Source organism: Podarcis tiliguerta (assembly GCF_965153285.1).
Source record: "Podarcis tiliguerta genome assembly, chromosome: 4".
Taxonomy (NCBI): Eukaryota; Metazoa; Chordata; class Lepidosauria; order Squamata; family Lacertidae; genus Podarcis; species Podarcis tiliguerta.
The window spans coordinates 28,417,737-28,434,431 of NC_139537.1; the positions used below are offsets into that span (position 1 = coordinate 28,417,737).

Here is a 16,695-nt window from a genome sequence, read left to right on the forward strand (position 1 = left end):
AGGCTCAGGCCAGTTTAGTTGGAATAGGGGTGTGTTACACTGGGATTGAACCTTGGGGTTTCTTGGTATGCAAAGTATGTTCTCTACCACTGAACTACAACCCTGTTGTGATGTAGGGGGAAGGGCTAATATTTTGTATGATGACCAAGGCAGGAGGAAGAGTGAAATGATCCACCCAGGGTTGGCAAACCTGTTCTAGGTCTCTCAAAAACTTATTGGGCGGCCAAGCCAAGGCACAATTAGCCCTGCTTGTGGATTTATTTTGTTTTGTCACGATCCAAGCAGTTTATTGTGGTGACATTCCCCACAGAATAAAATGGGAGTGCTTCAGCTCCGCTTGTGTGCAATAAATCAGCTGGAGGGTTTCACCCCAAACTTGATATCATTCCGGGAAATAGGAACATGGTTTCAGCTGGAGAAGACAGGAATTCACCTTGAACGTAGAGAGAGGTATCCCTGCCTGTTACTGAGCACTTGGGCTCTGATAGGAAAGGGAGGGGCCTCAGCCAGGAAGGAGAAACAGATAGTTATCTTATGTGGAGCCTCAAGGTAGCCAACACGGTGCCCTCCAGATGTTTCTAAAGTAGAACTCCCATCAGCCCTAGCTAGCATGGCCAATTGCAAAGGATGTTGGGAGTTGTAGTCCAGCCCCAATCAGAGGGCACCATGATGGCTACCTCTGTGTAGCTTACTCTTCACTGTTCCAAACCCTCCAAGTGCCCCTATTTCCCAGGGACGTCCCTGATTTAAAGAAGCCATCCCAGTTTCTGATTTGATTCCGGAATGTCCCACTTTTCCTTAGGATGTCCCTATTTTCATTGGAGAAATGTTGGAGGTTATAGAGCTGTCTGAAGGCAATTCTGTATAGAGAAGTTTATTTTAATGTTCCTTTATGTTTTTTATATATGTTGGAAGCTGCCCAGAGTGGCTGGGACAACCCAGTAAGATGTGCGGGTTAGAAATAGCAAAATTATCATTATGGAATGAGACATCCTTATTTTCATCAGAGAAATGTTGGAGGCTTTGGATCAGTAACTTGCTAAGGTAGAAGCCAAGACTATGAGCTGAAATGCTGCAGTTTGGAGTGAAATGGGATTTATCATAGGAGCACAACCTGGCATCAAGCTACCCTAATAACTGCAGCAGTCTGACCCAATAAGCCAATCTGCCAACCTAGGTATCTACAGGGAAGCGGGCCTGATGATCTGTTTCAAACAAAACTGAGCAAAATTTGGCATCTGCCTTTCCCCTCTGAAGCTGAGGGAAGGCACTCTCCCAAACCTATTTTGGGGAGGCGTCATCCTCCTTTTCCCTGGTGTTTTTCCTTACAGCACGATGCGTTTGATGTTTACTCATATCCATCTATGACTTGTTAAGTCTTCACCTATCTCCCAGGCTGAGGAAAAGAAGTGGGAGGGACCAGGCTACAGGAAAAAGAAGAGAGAACTCCCCTAAATATAGCTCTGCTGCAAGGATTGTTTTCCTGTCACACACACAGTTCATTGTTAGACCCTTCCATATGACCTCCCCCTTTCAACTTCGCCCCCAACTTTCTTTTCCGCCTATACACACTCACACACCCCTACACACCTTATTCAGTTTCCTGTCAACTCCCGAAACACATTACAGCTTCTACCACAGGATGACACATGTGAGTAAATTAAAATCGGCATTGTCTGTGGGTTTTGAAATGCCTCCTACATCTAGGCAACTTTACTTTCTACAAACTAAAGGAATATTTGGGATTGCGGGAATATTTGTTGCACACAAAAGACAAAGAATGACTTATCTTCAGTAACTCCACAACTTACAAATGGACCTCACCTAAAGCCAAAATGGCAGAGCCAAAACACATTGGGTTCAATGGCGGGTGGGCTTGTCAACGTCTTTTTTACGGGATGCTTGCCCCCATATTAGTTATTATTTCCCCCCGTTATTTTGCCAAGCACGTTAAGCTGAATGCGCACAAGTTAAATGCACATAAGTTGTGGGCTTACTGTATAAAATCCAAGTGAAAGTCAACAACAGGTGAAATATTGCCATTCCCAGTAGCAACAAAGCAGTTTAGAACAAAGCAGTTTTCTGCTATAAGGCTTACGCTATGGAGTCTTCTTGAACTGGCCACATCGCAGTTCAAGGTTAGGCTCATAGTAGAGGATATGACATCGACAGCCATCTTCTAGTCCAACCCCACACCAGTGAAGGGACCATACTGTGTACACACCATACATTTAAAACACATTCTAAACACATTCCCCCATTCCAAAGAATTCTGGTTACTGTAGCTTGTCAAGGGTTGCTGGGCCTTGTAACTCTGTGAGGGGTGAACCTACCCGTCAGAAACCCTCCCAGTGGTTTACAAATAACATTCTAAAGATCCTCTTAATGCTTAGTCTAAGCAACTGTCTGCCGTGTGCATTCCTTTGGCTGGGGAGCATCCTTGACAGATACTGGGAGGGGACTGAAGCCTGTGTTTTCCACAGTCAAGCCCAAGTCTCTAGCTGAGGGGCAGCCAGATATTGCTGGGCACGAACTCCCATTGGCTTCAGCGAGCATCACCAGTATTGTAGTTCAGCAGCAGCTGAAGGGCTACCTCTGCTTGAGCTAATATGCCACACTGTCTCTCACTTAAGGAATTGCTTGTATTTTCTCTGTATTGTTGATTAATTCCACCCATGCCTCTAGCTTTATGCAAATCCCTAGGGTTTCAATTAAATGAGCGGTGTGTGCTTTGCACAGTCCAAGTATCTATACCGTGCTGGGATGGATTTTTAAAAACCAGATGCAATTTATAACAAGTGTAGTGATTTTAATCCAAATGTGCATCCTCAGACCCTTTTCATGTTCCAAAGCAGCACAACAATAAAGATTTGAGAGACGCACAACTGCTTCTAAACACCCCTCTTACGGCTTTATAAAGGCTGTTCTTCCCACTACAGTTAATTCCTTTTCACCCCAATTGCTCCCTCTTTGCTTCAGTAAGGCAGCTGCATTAGTCCTTTGGGGAAAATCACCAGACTGATTGTAGCTTTTTTATTTTTAACTTTCCAGTTTCATTCTCAATGCAGCTTGTCATTTTTGAAAGATCTGAAACGCACCCATCTTTTATATGCAGCTTTTCATAGCCATTTCAGCCAATGCTCATGTCTAAACGGGCAATTCAGTGTCCAATTCAGATTCACCTGTGATCTCTTCTCCATGATTCCAAGCATTGATTGCTCACGCTCAGCCATTGTTCGGCTTAGTGTTGTGTGCGAACCCGGCCTGTGTGTATCATCAGGGCCTCAAACTACAGGGAACAAACAGGGATAAACAATATTAAGCAAATGCAAAACTCTTCATTGTACAAGCACCTAAGAATCCATTAAAAAGAAGTTCTTTTAACAACAAAAATTAAAAAGCAAACGAGCTACCTATAAGCCGCTCCTCAATAAATATACACAAATTGCTGCATGGAAAGCAAACACAGCCATGGACAGCCCTCTAAGGCAAATCAATATGAGTAACTTCCTTCATAACACACTCTCATGTCTAATGTTTCGGCTGCCTTAGTCTTCCTCAGTGGCCCACTGCAGTTTTAATAACCCTCATGAAAAAATGTTACTGTGTCTTAAAAGCATGAAAGCGGAGGCAGTTGAAGTTGTTTTTAAGTGATGCATGTAAGCAGGCTCACCTCTCCTTGCAGGAACAGGCATTTCAATCCATTCACAGTATGCAACATTTCTCCAATGAAAATTGGGGCGTCCCATTCCATAATGATATTTTTACTATTTATACACCATGACTGGTACTGTGTTCTCTTTATTGTAATTATTCGTATGTTGTTAATATATTTTTAATGTACATACACTTTTAATTCTGTCAATGTTTAATTGTTTATCCCTATGTTTTTAGCTGTTCTTATTTTTATCTGTAAACTTCCTTGACGCTCTGTCAGGAAAAAAGGCGGGGCATAAATAAATACATAATAACAATAACAATAACAATAATAAATTCTGGTTCATGGATAGTTTCATGGTCCATACAGAAAGATCCTTAGTATTTGATATTCATGAATTAATTTAGCCTTTTGATAAAAATAGGCATTCTCTCAGCTGTTTATGAATGTGAAGGGCATCTGAGATATGCTTATTTAACTGGCTTGAGGGTTTTTTTGTGCCATCTGAAAACAAAACAAAACACTTTCTTATCCACAAATTGGACCTTAGGCTGGTTTGAAAACAGAGGCGATACTGGTGATTATTCGCTTTATTCAGAGGCAGACATCATTTGCCAAGTTAATTGTACTTTAGGTCATTGTTTTTAGTGTGACATACATTAGTTGTGAGTAATTTTACACTGATTTCAGTGGTACCAAGTGGGACTAACTTGATTTGGATCAAACCCTTTGACCTTTCAGATCAGGTATTTGACCACTATGCTGATAGATTGACAAACCAGCTTTCGGAGCTCTTGATGATCTGGTTTGGCAGGTGGGTGGGGCCAAGCCCCTGATGTCACTATGATATCAGGTGATCTGTTTTCCTTTGTCTATGTGGCATGAAATGAAACTGTTGTGGACAAAGGCACAAAGTGCCGATGATCAGCTGATTGCCAACAATTGCAAAACCTTGCAAGTAGCATCATGACAGTAAGTTCCACTGTATTTGAGAGGGATGGCTCCCTAGGGTGTTTTATGAGTGTAGTTTTACAGAGCAATCTTCTACTCCAGTTCTATACACTGGGGGTAGAGGTGGCAAAACATCACCACTTTGCCTGTAGAATAGCTACTGCATTGTGTGTGTGCTCTGTTCACCTCAGGAAGGGAGGAGAAAAACACACAACCAGAAAATGGTCTCCATTTTCTCCAGCGTATCTCGCACTCAGTGTTTGAAACTCCCATTGTTCTAGGCGCATTTTGTGACAGGGAATTTCATTAGTGCAAGCAGTCTCTGAGTTCTGGGTGCAGCACTGCACCTAAGATTTCAGATTAAAACTGCAGAGTGGAAGGAAAGGAGGACCTTTTTCTGCTTCCCCACTTCCAGCTACTGCAGAAAAGACCCTCTTAAGAATATTGGGGGGGTGGGCAGGCGAAGGACTAGACCATGTGAAAAATGAGAAGAAGAAGAAGAAGAAGAAGAAGAAGAGGAGGAGGAGGAGGAGGAAGAGGAGGAGGAGGAGGAAGAGGAGGAGGAGGAGGAAGAGGAGGAGTTTGGATTTGATATTCCACTTTATCACTACCCGAAGGAGTCTCAAAGCGGTTAACATTCTCCTTTCCCTTTCTCCCCCACAACAAACACTCTGTGAGGTGAGTGAGGCTGAGAGACTTCAAAGAAGTGTGACTAGCCCAAGGTCACCCAGCAGCTGCATGTGGAGGAGCGGAGACGCAAACCCGGTTCACCAGATTACGAGTCCACCGCTCTTAACCACTAAACCACACATTTTAGCTGCAGTTCATTCATTTTCAGCTTTGTATTCTTGTTATAAAAAAGCACACCTAGGCATTGTGTTGCTGCGCCCATAACCTAGGCTTAAGGTGCCATTTAGCTCCTAGTTTTTATACCTCAGTTCCTAACATTTCTCGCCTTCTGTTGGATTCTATGGCCTCTCAGTCATAGTATAGGATTGCACCAGATACTACCCAGTTTGTAAAAGCACTGGTTGGGCTACAAAGCAGCTTTTTATATATATGCCATTTCCAAACGCTTAAGATGGCTCCAGCCTTGTGGAATAGCCTTCTATTCCAATTTTATGGTGATGCGATTCAACAAGAGTTTGTTTGTTCTTTATTGTGTTTACCGCTGTGGGTGCACATTCCTTTTCAGGCCCCCACCAACCCTGCAAGCCCTTAGTGATTTTACATGCACACACCCATATCAAATTAGCAATTTGGAGGCATGAGCAATCCGTTTCCATAGAGCCTTATTAACTGTCGCCCTTTACTTTGGAAAACTTAACGCTTTAAAAGAACTACTCTTTTCTGTATCACTTCCCCCCGGTTTGTCACCTAACTCCTGTCTACTGTAATTTTAAGAAGGCTATCAGTCTTTTTTCATGTGGCAGCAAAGCAAGGACCCCAATATAGGTACAAACAAGTGGGGTGAAACTTTACAGTGCAAAACACGGCAGAATGCCATCCATCCTTCTCTGCCCTTTTCACAAATACTCCATTCCATGTCCATCCACACAAGTAATCAGCATTACGTGTGGCTGCTGAGCATGTACAAAGTCTCCATTGGGCTACTTTTGGTGTCTGTGTGTCCCTCTTTAGATTTCCCCTTCCATCTTGTCCTTTGGTGATGCTGTTTTAACTAAGTAAGGACCAGGATTTGGACAACTGGGAACACGATTAGTATATACAAATGAAGCCCTGCAGCAAAACATTGCATGGGTATGGTTGGTGGTTTCTTAGTTTGCAAAGAAGCAGCAATTCTCTCTCTCTCCCCCCCTCTCTCCCTCTCTCTCTCTCCATGGTGGGAAGTAAGATTTATTTGCTGTCTTACAAAAGCAAGTCTCTGTCTAGCTGCTATCATTTATTTCTTTTTTTAAAAAAAGAAAAAGCTCAGAGCAATATCTGCTTCTTAGGGCTCTTTTGTCTGAATCCGACGTCTGGCCCTTTTGAAGTTTGTTCCTCATCAGTTACAGTACACAAGAGACTTCCCACTAGAATGCTGTTTCACCATCTTTGGTGAAACAACCATCAGTGATGACATTGTATGTCATAAGGTCCGCGAGGACTCATGTGATTGCCCAACATGGTTGTCTTAAGAAGCTCAAAATACCCAGACTCTGACATGTTTTGCACAAAAATAAAATAAAAATAAAAATTTAAAAAATCCCAGGGAAGATGGTAGCAATGGCGGAACCCCCAAAATTCTATGTTCCAGATGTTTAGTTTGCAGAGTGCCTTACTGCCATCATATCTCTGACTTCTGAGGAATGATTAGCAGGAAAAGAAAATGTGTCTGTAGAGTTATACCTGTCTGTGAGCACGGAGATTGCAAAGATGAATAGGTAGATGGTTCATGTTTCTTCTATACTTTTTTAAAAAAGGTTTGGATGTTTTAATGATAAAATTTAAATTTCAAGCATTTGGTATCTTGGTAGCTTGAACACTGTAAGCAGCCTTGGTTTTAATCTATAAACAAAGATGGGATAGAAAAATAATTGGACTAGTAGTAAACCAATGCAGCTTGTAAGATAGGACTCTTTGCCTTCATGCCCACAGCTATGAAATGAAGGCTCTGGTGCTTGGCCCCACCTATTGAAATGCTTTTCTGCGTTCTTCAGTTAAAAAAAAAGATACAGAAATGCATTGTTATGAGTTTGGGGTGTGAGTGTTAAGCTGTATGACAGATGTCTCCAATCCCTGGATCCAGCAAGTGTTAAAAGATAATCAAGCCTTCTAATTCCTAGATATAGTCAAGCTAGCTTCCCTGTGAGGTGATGGGCGATTAAGGGGCTTAGCTTGAGATGGCAAAGACAGTGGTAGCTTGGTTCTCAAACGCCTTGGTTCTCAAACACCGAAAACCCAGAAGTAAGTGTTCTGGTTTTTTAATGTTTTTTGGAAGCCGAACGTCTGATGCAGCTGTCATCTATTGTTTCTGGGGTGTCTGCACCAATCAGAAGCTGTGCCTTGGTTTTTGAACATTTCAAAAGTCAAACGAACTTCCGGAATGGATTAAGTTTGGCACTTTGTTTTTGCTAATTATTTTGCGTTTTTGTTTTTGAGGCTTTTCCGGTTAATTTGTTTTTGTGACTGTGTGGAACCCTGTTCAGCTACTGACTGATTGATTGTGTGACTGCGGAAATGGATAAAAGCCCCCCATCTAAACAATGGCTATCATCAGTGCAGGTAAGATTTTTTGATTTTTTTTATCATCTACAATACTGTTTTATTTATTTTATACCACAGAACATTGATTATTGCTTTCATTTTATGGACCAATGGTCTCATTAGATAGCTAAATTCATGTTAAATTGCTGTTTTAGGGGTTATTTTTAAAAGTCTGGAACGAATTAATCCGTTTTGCATTACTTTCTATGGGAAAGTGTGCCTTGGTTTTGGAACGCTTTGGTTTTGGAACGGACTCCCGAAACAGATTAAGTTTGAGAACCAAGGTACCACAGTAGGTGGGGCCCCCTCCCTCAACAGAAAAAGCCAGAGTTGAGAGCAGAGAGTAAGCAGTGATGTGAGATGGCTGAAAAGCAGCAAGCTGGAGAGAGAGTCAGAGCAATGTTTGGTTTCTGTTTGAATCCAAGGCTACAGCTATGGAATAAATAAGACCATTTGGGGGTGTTGATGCTGTGAACCCCTCCACCATAGGCTCATGTGCAAATAAACCATATATCATAAAGACATCACAGTTTCTGCCTTGCCTCATTCCCAGAGGAAACACAAACCCTGGTTAAGCACCAGGAACCCCTGGAATCTTGCTCAGAGGTTGTGCTGGTGTGCAACAATATAATATTATTGTTTGGGTGCCGAACATACTTTAGAAAAGTGAGGGTGAAAGCTGTGCAGTAATATCCATACTTTTTAGAGGGTAGCCGATTCCTTCTTGCTAACTGATATTTTTTTTACACTGCATCCATACTGCGGAAGGGCAGGCTGTGAGGTAATTGATGGCTGGTTTCTGATCTGAAGGAGTGTTGCAGGGGGCAGCGGCCGGGGGAGGTGCTGGACAGAGAGAATCTTTTTCCTACATTTACCTTTCTCGTTACTTGTGCCACAACTCTTTTTGCTTGCCCGTTCCCCTTTTGCACACAACACAGTAGAGAGAAGAGCACTCTGTCCCAAGTATGAAGTAAGATGCATTTGGGTTGAGAGTGGTGCTGTGGCAAAACAACAACAACAACAACAACAACCCAATAAGTAGAGCTGGGCATTTATTGAAACCAGAGTTATGCTCTGTGTGTCCCCCCCTGTCCTCTAGCCCCTCCCTAGGCCTATTTCAGAGCTGACCATTTGTGGAACAGGAAACGTCAGAGCTCCAAGCTGCTGCAGCCTGACTGAGTGGAATTATTTCCTTTCAGGCTGTCCCGTTACCTTTGAGTTGGCAGGACGTCCCCGCCTCTCCCTGCTCTGAACAGCCCCCTTCACTCTCTGCCTCTCCCCCCACTCCTACACTTCTCTCTCTCTCTCTTCACTGCCAAAAAAGTCCATCCTCCGCCCCCTCCTCAGCTAACTTCCTTCCAGCATTTCCTGAGCTGGATAATCCCAGGATTTGTAAAAACAGGGGAAAGGGGAGAGCGAGAGCGAGGGCACTAACTTAGGGAACCCAGCCCTTGTTTCTCCTAACATTGTCCAGTGGCTGCAGGGGGGCAAGAAAACCCCCAGGGGTGTAAAAAGTAGTGGGCTTGCCTTTCTCTCTGTCATTTCGCTCTTTTCCCTCCCCCTCTGTCTTTTTACAAGTTCGTGGAAGAATCATTTTGCAATCTCTACTGCCTGAAGGACCCATCTTGACATACTTTTGATTGCTGGCTTGGATTGGTTCTGGAGGTTCCTGGGACCTGACAGCGAAGGAAGAGGGAACTCCAGCTAACATCTGCCCTGTTGCTACCAGTCTCCCTGGAGGCATTGCTTCACCACCACCATCCACCTCCCTCTTTGCAGAAGCCTCCTGAACTTGGGCTATGATCTCTCTGCTGCTGCCTGCTGGAGATCTCCGCATTGTCCTGACCTCTCCCTTCTGCAACAGAAGCAGCCGCCACAGCAGCAGCAGCAGCTTCACATCTGGTGGGGATTAATGTGGAGACGTCCAGCTGGAAGTTCTTCTGGACTTTCGATGTGGCTGACCGGAAGCGGGACACGGGCGACGGCGAGGGTCTGAGGGAGTGGGGGAGCTTTGCACTTGTCTGGTGCAAAGCGAGGGGGTGGGGGGGAAAAGAAGGAGGGGGGCTCTTTTCGGAACCAACTCATGAAGAACAAGGGAGGAAAGCCGAAAGTCAAGAGGAAAGGAGCCACAAACGTCTTCGGCTGTGATCTGACAGACTATCTGGAGAGCACTGGACAAGATGGTAATATTTATTTTTAAAACAACAACAGCAACCAAGGCCTTATTCTTGCTTTCTCTAGAGATGGGTCTGTTGCAGTGCCTTTTGAATGGGAGGATTAATTGTCTACAGAAATAAAGCAGGGAATGATTATCTGGTGTGGATAGGACTTTAGTGTCTTGTTCTGTCAGCGACCAACTAGCGATGTGCTTAGTTCAGGGAAATGTTTTGCTGTGTGTGAGAGAGAAAGATTAACTATTTGCCCTCAAGTCTCTTAACTTGAGGCACACAGAGAAAGGATACTTTTCAGTTACTCAGAGGTGGGGTGCGTTAGCACGAGGCTTCAAGATTGCTCCTTAGTATGTGGCCCTTCCATGTTTTGCAAGACTTTCCCTGCCCCCAGCCACAGGATGCCACAGAATCAATGGAGACGGGAGACAGACATCAGTTCTCAGAATAAAGGTTGTAATGAAGATGTAACGGTGGCTCTTAGGCCCAAGCAAGGCTCCCCAAATTTTCCTACTTGTAAGACAAGTAAGTGGGAGAACAGCAGCTGGTGTTTCTTACTAGAAACCCCCACCCCTTGCCTACAATCCTTTTTCTCAGACGAGCATATGATGTGTCAGACTGTGGGAGGTGGCAGTGCCAATCTGCTTTTCAAGCGGACGAGATAGGAGAGAGAAGCAGAGAACATTTCTTAAAAGTGGGCTGGGTGACGCGAAACATATTGCCGGGTCTTTGGAAGGTAGAAGGATTCCTCCCACCTTCTTCTTGGAAACTAATATTTGATGAGAAATCGCTCAGGATTTTTCCCCTCCTCTGCCATCTGCATCCACATGACGTTCCCAGTTTAGATTTATTTGGTTTCCTAAAACTCAGACTTTCCGGGCGAGGCGGCTCCTTGAGCAACATTATTAGGGTGTTTATTCAATAAATGTGGGTGACAGTCATTACAGATGCCTCAGAAAGGAAGTGTATTCATAATAAACTAAGGGACTTTGCTGTTACTCAGTGTTGTGGGCTGCCAGAGTACATGACGTTGTTCTCGTGTTTCCTCTCTTACACAGGCACATTATACAGAGCATGTGTTTCCCCCCCAGATCAGTCCATCAAGCTAAGCTTAATTCATTTGACAAATGTTCATGGCATTTGTGTCGCTGTGTACATTGCAACTGCTGCCTAAATGCAGCCACTTTTAGGTTGCTGTTTTTCTCGTTTGGCTGTCCATAGCAATGCTTCAGGCCTGTTCATTGAGGAACCTGAAGGATGAACTGCAGGGGGAGGTCTAAGTTTTCCCAAATCAGGCCTCAGCAACTTGGGATCCACAAAATCAAGCATTGTCCACCAGCCATTTTAAATGTGGATTTACGTGATTTGCCTGCCTACTGCGCTCTTCCTCTGAGGCCTTGCTGCAACTCGGGATTAGAGGCAGGGTCTTTTCAGTTGTGGTCCCTGGACAGCAACAACAGCAACACCCACACAGCAACACCCTAGCCCCATCAGCCAGCAAGGGATGATGGGAGGAGTAGTCCAGCTGCATCTGGAGAGCTCAACATTGGCCACCCTTTGTGTGTGGATGGCAGTAAGCTAGATAGGCCAAAGGTCTGTTTTGATGTGGCAGCTTCCTATGTGAGTATTTTCTAGCTGGCTATGGTTTTTAGTTCTCTGTTGTTGTTTTGTTTACTTGCTTATTATTATAATGCATTTCTTTAATGGTTGTGAGCTGCCCTTGGGGCTAAATGCGGGGAGAAAAGTGTCTTAATAAATAAATGTATTGTTTTCTGTGTGATGCCCACCTCCTCCTGCCCTGGGTTTTTGCAGTCTCAGAAGGGCAGCAAATACAGAAGATTTACTAGTCCCTTGTGGGCCACCATACATGGCTTTGTGGGTCTCCAGTTGCGCTGCCTTGTTCTCGATTCAATGTAGCCAGGAAAACAGGAACAAGAAGGCAGCTTTTATTTATTTTGAAGAAAGGCGTGATGGGATCCTGTATATTCTCCAGCGACTGCAGACTTTGTCATCAGCTTCTTTTGCAAGATGGCTCGGTCTACCAGCGTGGTCTGTTGTGAGGAGCAAAAATGGGCAAAAGTGAATTCCTTTTCATGTTTGCTGAATGGCATGTCCCATTGGCCAGCAGTGTGTGATCTAGTAATGAAAGACTCCATTGTTACAGGAGCCATTAGAAGGATGTGAGTTAGATCATAGGGTGTAGGTTAAATCTTAACGATAACAAGAAGCAGAAGAGATGTGGGAGTTTTTATTCCTTTGTTCTGCGGCAAGGCAAGGAGGTGGAATAATATTAAAGACAAATCTGCTCTCTAGGTAGCTGTGAGGGCAGGCGGGGGTCAGGTGTCACTAGCATGAGACTTAGAAGCCTCCAAATTACCCTAATTGGAGCCCTTGAGTTGAAATGGCGTCATTTGTGATGGGCAACCATCTATTGGGGGAAAGCATTGTTCAGACCCTCCCCACCATTGGGAGCCAAGCAATAACCTTGAAAGCGGGAGCATTCTACCTGTTACAGTTGTTCACTTTGCCTCCTGTGTGGAAAGGGTGGACAGTGCAGATGGATATGGCCACTATTTTTTATTTTATTTATTGCTCTTTTTTGTAAAAAAAGGTTTTAGGATTCCTCTGAGATTTTGTTTCTTCAAGGAGCTTGAACCTATGATATGGGGCTAGAGCAGAGGCTTCCAATTAGCTAAGTACTGCGAACCCCCTACTTCTCAAAAGCCAAGCCATGGACCCTCTACTTTATCTCTGCGGTAGTTTTTGTTAATGTGAATGGTGCCAATTGGACCACCATTTGGGAACCCCTGGGCTAGAGCGTTTCCTCTTCTTATTCGGAGTAAAGCATTCAGATGTGGGGCTCTGTGAAGAAGAGGTGGGGAAGCTGTGACCTTCCAGTTGTTGAACTGGCACCACCCCTGACTATTAACTCTGCTAGCTGAGCCTGGTGGAAGCTGGAGTCCAACAACATTAATAATAATAATAATAATAATAATAATAATAATTTATTTATTTATACCCCGCGCATCTGGCTGGGTTTCCCCAGCCACTCTTGGCGGCTTCCAACAAAACACTAAAATACAATAACCTATTAAACATTAAAAGCTTCCCTAAACAGGGCTGCCTTTAGATGTCTTCTAAAAGTTTGGTAGTTATTTTTTCTATGGAGAGTCACCCCTTTACTTCTTGTGAAAGTGAGTTTCATACTGAAGAGGTACTTTCTTTTGCCTGTCCCGAGTCTTCCACTCAAACCAGTTTCTCCCCTTGATTGAGTTGTGCACTGATACTTCCAGCTCTCATTACGACTTAGGGAAGGGCAGTTAGTAGTTTGATGGCTGGGAGAGAGATCCTAACTAAAACAAATGTCTAGATGTAGTCACAGGAAGTGGTTTGGCAGTTCTATACAGCTTTCTTCCTTCTAGGTCATCTCTTAGCAATCACCCTTGGCTTATGTAAAGCAGCAGGGGGGGTGGGGACTGGGTTGCTAGAACTGCTTACTTTTGGCTGAGATGTCAATCTAACCTCATGCCTGCTCTGCCACTGAAGAGCACAAATGTTGCCTTTGCCCCTACTGCAGAGGCTGATGGGCTTTTCCATGGCGAAACTGTTTGAGGCAAAAGTGGGGCTAAACACAGACTTGTTTCTACTGCTCTGATGATTGGCAGGTGAAGGAGAAGCACAATGAGCAGGCTTGTGGAGGCTTTCAGAACAAATGAATGGCACACAGTCATCTGAGCTGTGGTTCCCATGCAGCTACCTACCTGCATGGCCACTATCATGACTTGCTCACCTGGAATTTGAGGCTCCTATAGCATAATAGTTTGCTCCTCATGGATTGCATACAGACAATCACCACATTTCACTTTTCTTTGTTTTCTATCTTTCTTTTTTCTCTTTCGTGTGCATCTGTGGGGTGCACAGAGATTTCTCATGTGATCTGTGCAGATCAGCAAAGGAGCAGGGAAAGGGGCAGTTTCCTCCTCATTGCTGCATTGAGTCCAGCATTGAGATGGGAAGCAAAATTACACCCTCTCTGCTCTTCAGATAATGGTCCTGAAGAGCAGAGAGGGCATTATTTTCCTTGCCATCACATTGCTGGGCTGGGTGCAGAGCATTAAATGTCTCTTCACCCAGCCCTGCACCATGATGTTACCCACCCTTAAGAATAGCCAGGGAAAGCCTCTCCTCCTCCTTCTCCTTCTCCTTCTCCTTCTCCTTCTCCAAGCAACCGTCTAGTCATTCCCAGGATGTGGGAAACATTGGAATGCTCAGGAAACAGGAATGAGTGTTCCAATCTGCAATGTTCAAGTGGCCAGGAAACAATGGCGCTATGCTCCCTGCTGCAGCTGGCACATTGGTTCAGGAGCCGAAATACTTTATGTTTAAGGTGCTGCCGCTGCTGATGCCTCTACACCCTGACATGGTAAAATGGGTGAAGATCTGATAAACCAGCAGAAAAGTCTAGGTGGGCCAGAATGGGCCCACCGGCTGATGGTTCAACACCTCTGCTGTAAAACATGTTCTTTCTACATGAAGCTCTGCCCTGCCACATATTGGCTGCTAGCAGTGTGTACCAACAGAGAAAGCAGCCACTCACTTGGCTGTTCATACATTACAAAATGTATGAGTTACAAAAGGAAGAAAAGAAACCAATGAATGTGAAAGAGGGTTTCAAAAGTGGAAGAGCCAGAGGCTGGGAAATCTAGAGCGCCTCAAGAAGAAGTCATGATGAGCTTTCTTTCCCCTCCTTTTTCCTTCCTCGTAGGAAGTGGCTTTTAAGCTGGTGGTTCGAATCCCCGCAACGGGGTGAGCTCCTGTTGCTTGGTCCCTGCTCCTGCCAACTTAGCAGTTTGAAAGCATGTCAAAGTGCAAGTAGATAAATAGGTTCCTCTCTGGCGGGAAGGTAAATGGCGTTTCCATGTGCTGCTCTGATTCGCCAGAAGCGGCTTAGTCATGCTGGCCACATGACCCGGAAGCTGTACGCCGGCTCCCTTGGCCAATAAAGCGAGATGAGCGCTGCAACCCCAGAGTCGGTCACGACTGGACCTAATGGTCAGGGGTCCCTTTACCTTTTAAGTACTTGCTGCTAGCAAGCTTAGCTTTGAAGTGTAGTTTGGGGTGTTGCACAGTGTGAAAAGGAGTGTGCACACAACTCATCACAAGCCAGCCTTTTCTTTTTTGCACTTCTGGTGCAAATTACGTACAAGACAGCAGCTGTGCTGGTAGCCATGTGTCTTGCCCATGGAGGAATGTTAAAATACCCCCTCCCCTTACACACAACAGCAGAAGGGTCAAAGGGAGGTATACTGGTTATGCCACAAGTGCATCCACCCTCTCATTTTCTTTGAAACCACGTGAACTCCCAGAGGTGTTTCCCCTCACTATTTTAGGGATTTCTTACAGCGACTTAAAGTTTTATGGTGATTAAAACACCTTGGCACCCCTTCTCCATTGCTTTCTCCTTTAAATGAAAAAAGGAAATTTCTCAGCTTCTTTGCATCCCTTGTGGTAGCAGATACTTTCTCAAGCTTTCTTTTGCAACCGGAGATGGAAACTTTGTCAGTTCCTTTTTTCAAAAACCAAACAAAAACAAAATGTTATTAATCCCTGACATCAGCAATGTAAACTGGAATTCCTTGTTCTGCAGCTTACTCTGGAAACAGCACATTTTTTTCTTGGGCTGCCTTGTCCGCTCAGAGCCAAGCCCACAATTTCTTCCTCAAGCAAAGGGAACACTTACTTAACTCTCTGGGCATTTATGCTAAGTCAGGCTTTTAGAATTTGGTGGTTGGATGATGACTGAGCAAACAGACACACAGTCCCATCCTATTCATGTTGGGTCAGAAGTAAATCTCATTTTGCATAGCCTGCAGCTGCAGTTCTGTGTGCATTTACTTGAGAGTAAACTTCATTAGACACAGGGGGTCTTCTTTCTGGCTAACGTTAATAGATTCCCATTGTATAGTTTTGAAACCCAACACTCAATGTAAACTGAGCTCAGCCTGAAACAGTTTAATAAAACATCAAGGAAGAGAATGAAGAGGCATTCACAGCCACAAATAGAAAATGGGATACCAGCCAGATTTTAGCACTGCCAAAAAGGATCCAGGGTCTTTGATGGATCACAAACTGAAGGCAAGGCAATGAGGTTACACTGTCTTATAAAACGGCAAATGGCATTTACCACATCAGCTTTTTTGTTAGATAAATGAACTCCTTTTATAAGGTACTGGAATCTGCATTGTAACTTTATTTCACTGGACAGAGAATTGTTTTTGTTATGTTTTGAAAAAACATACAATTAAAGTTTTTATTTTTAAAAAATACTATAAAAAACTATTTCTCTTGAGAATTTTCCAGTTGACATGAATGTTACTCCTGCCAACAACCTTGGCTTCAACAGGATCATTCCTGAGTAAGCTGGACAAATCTTGACAGTTTCGGATTTCTTATTTTTCTAGTCTTAAGTTCAGTTTGCATTTTTTTTTAAAAAAAACCTTATTAAAATTAGTCAGCGTTTTAGTACAAAATTATATTAAATACATATTTTTGCGAACAAAATGAGTCTAATGTATGCATTTTCTGTTATTTTCACCATATATACATTTTTAAGGCACGCTTTCCTCTTCATATACACATTTTGGCACACATTATTTGGTTGGAAGGATGCATCACAAAATTCACAGAAGTGCAAATTTCAAAGAATCGCTG

General features: G+C 43.8%; 1 protein-coding gene across 1 annotated transcript in view; it reads left to right on the plus strand.

Moving 5' to 3' along the window:
- Positions 1-8,979: 8,979 nt before the first annotated feature.
- The window catches only part of ARHGAP31 (Rho GTPase activating protein 31), an 86,664-nt gene continuing 78,948 nt past the window's right edge, over positions 8,980-16,695 (plus strand). The window contains exon 1 of the mRNA XM_083437004.1: positions 8,980-9,999. Within this exon, the coding sequence (XP_083293130.1) occupies positions 9,900-9,999 (100 nt within the window). The 5' untranslated portion in view covers positions 8,980-9,899. The remainder of the gene's footprint in view (positions 10,000-16,695) is intronic.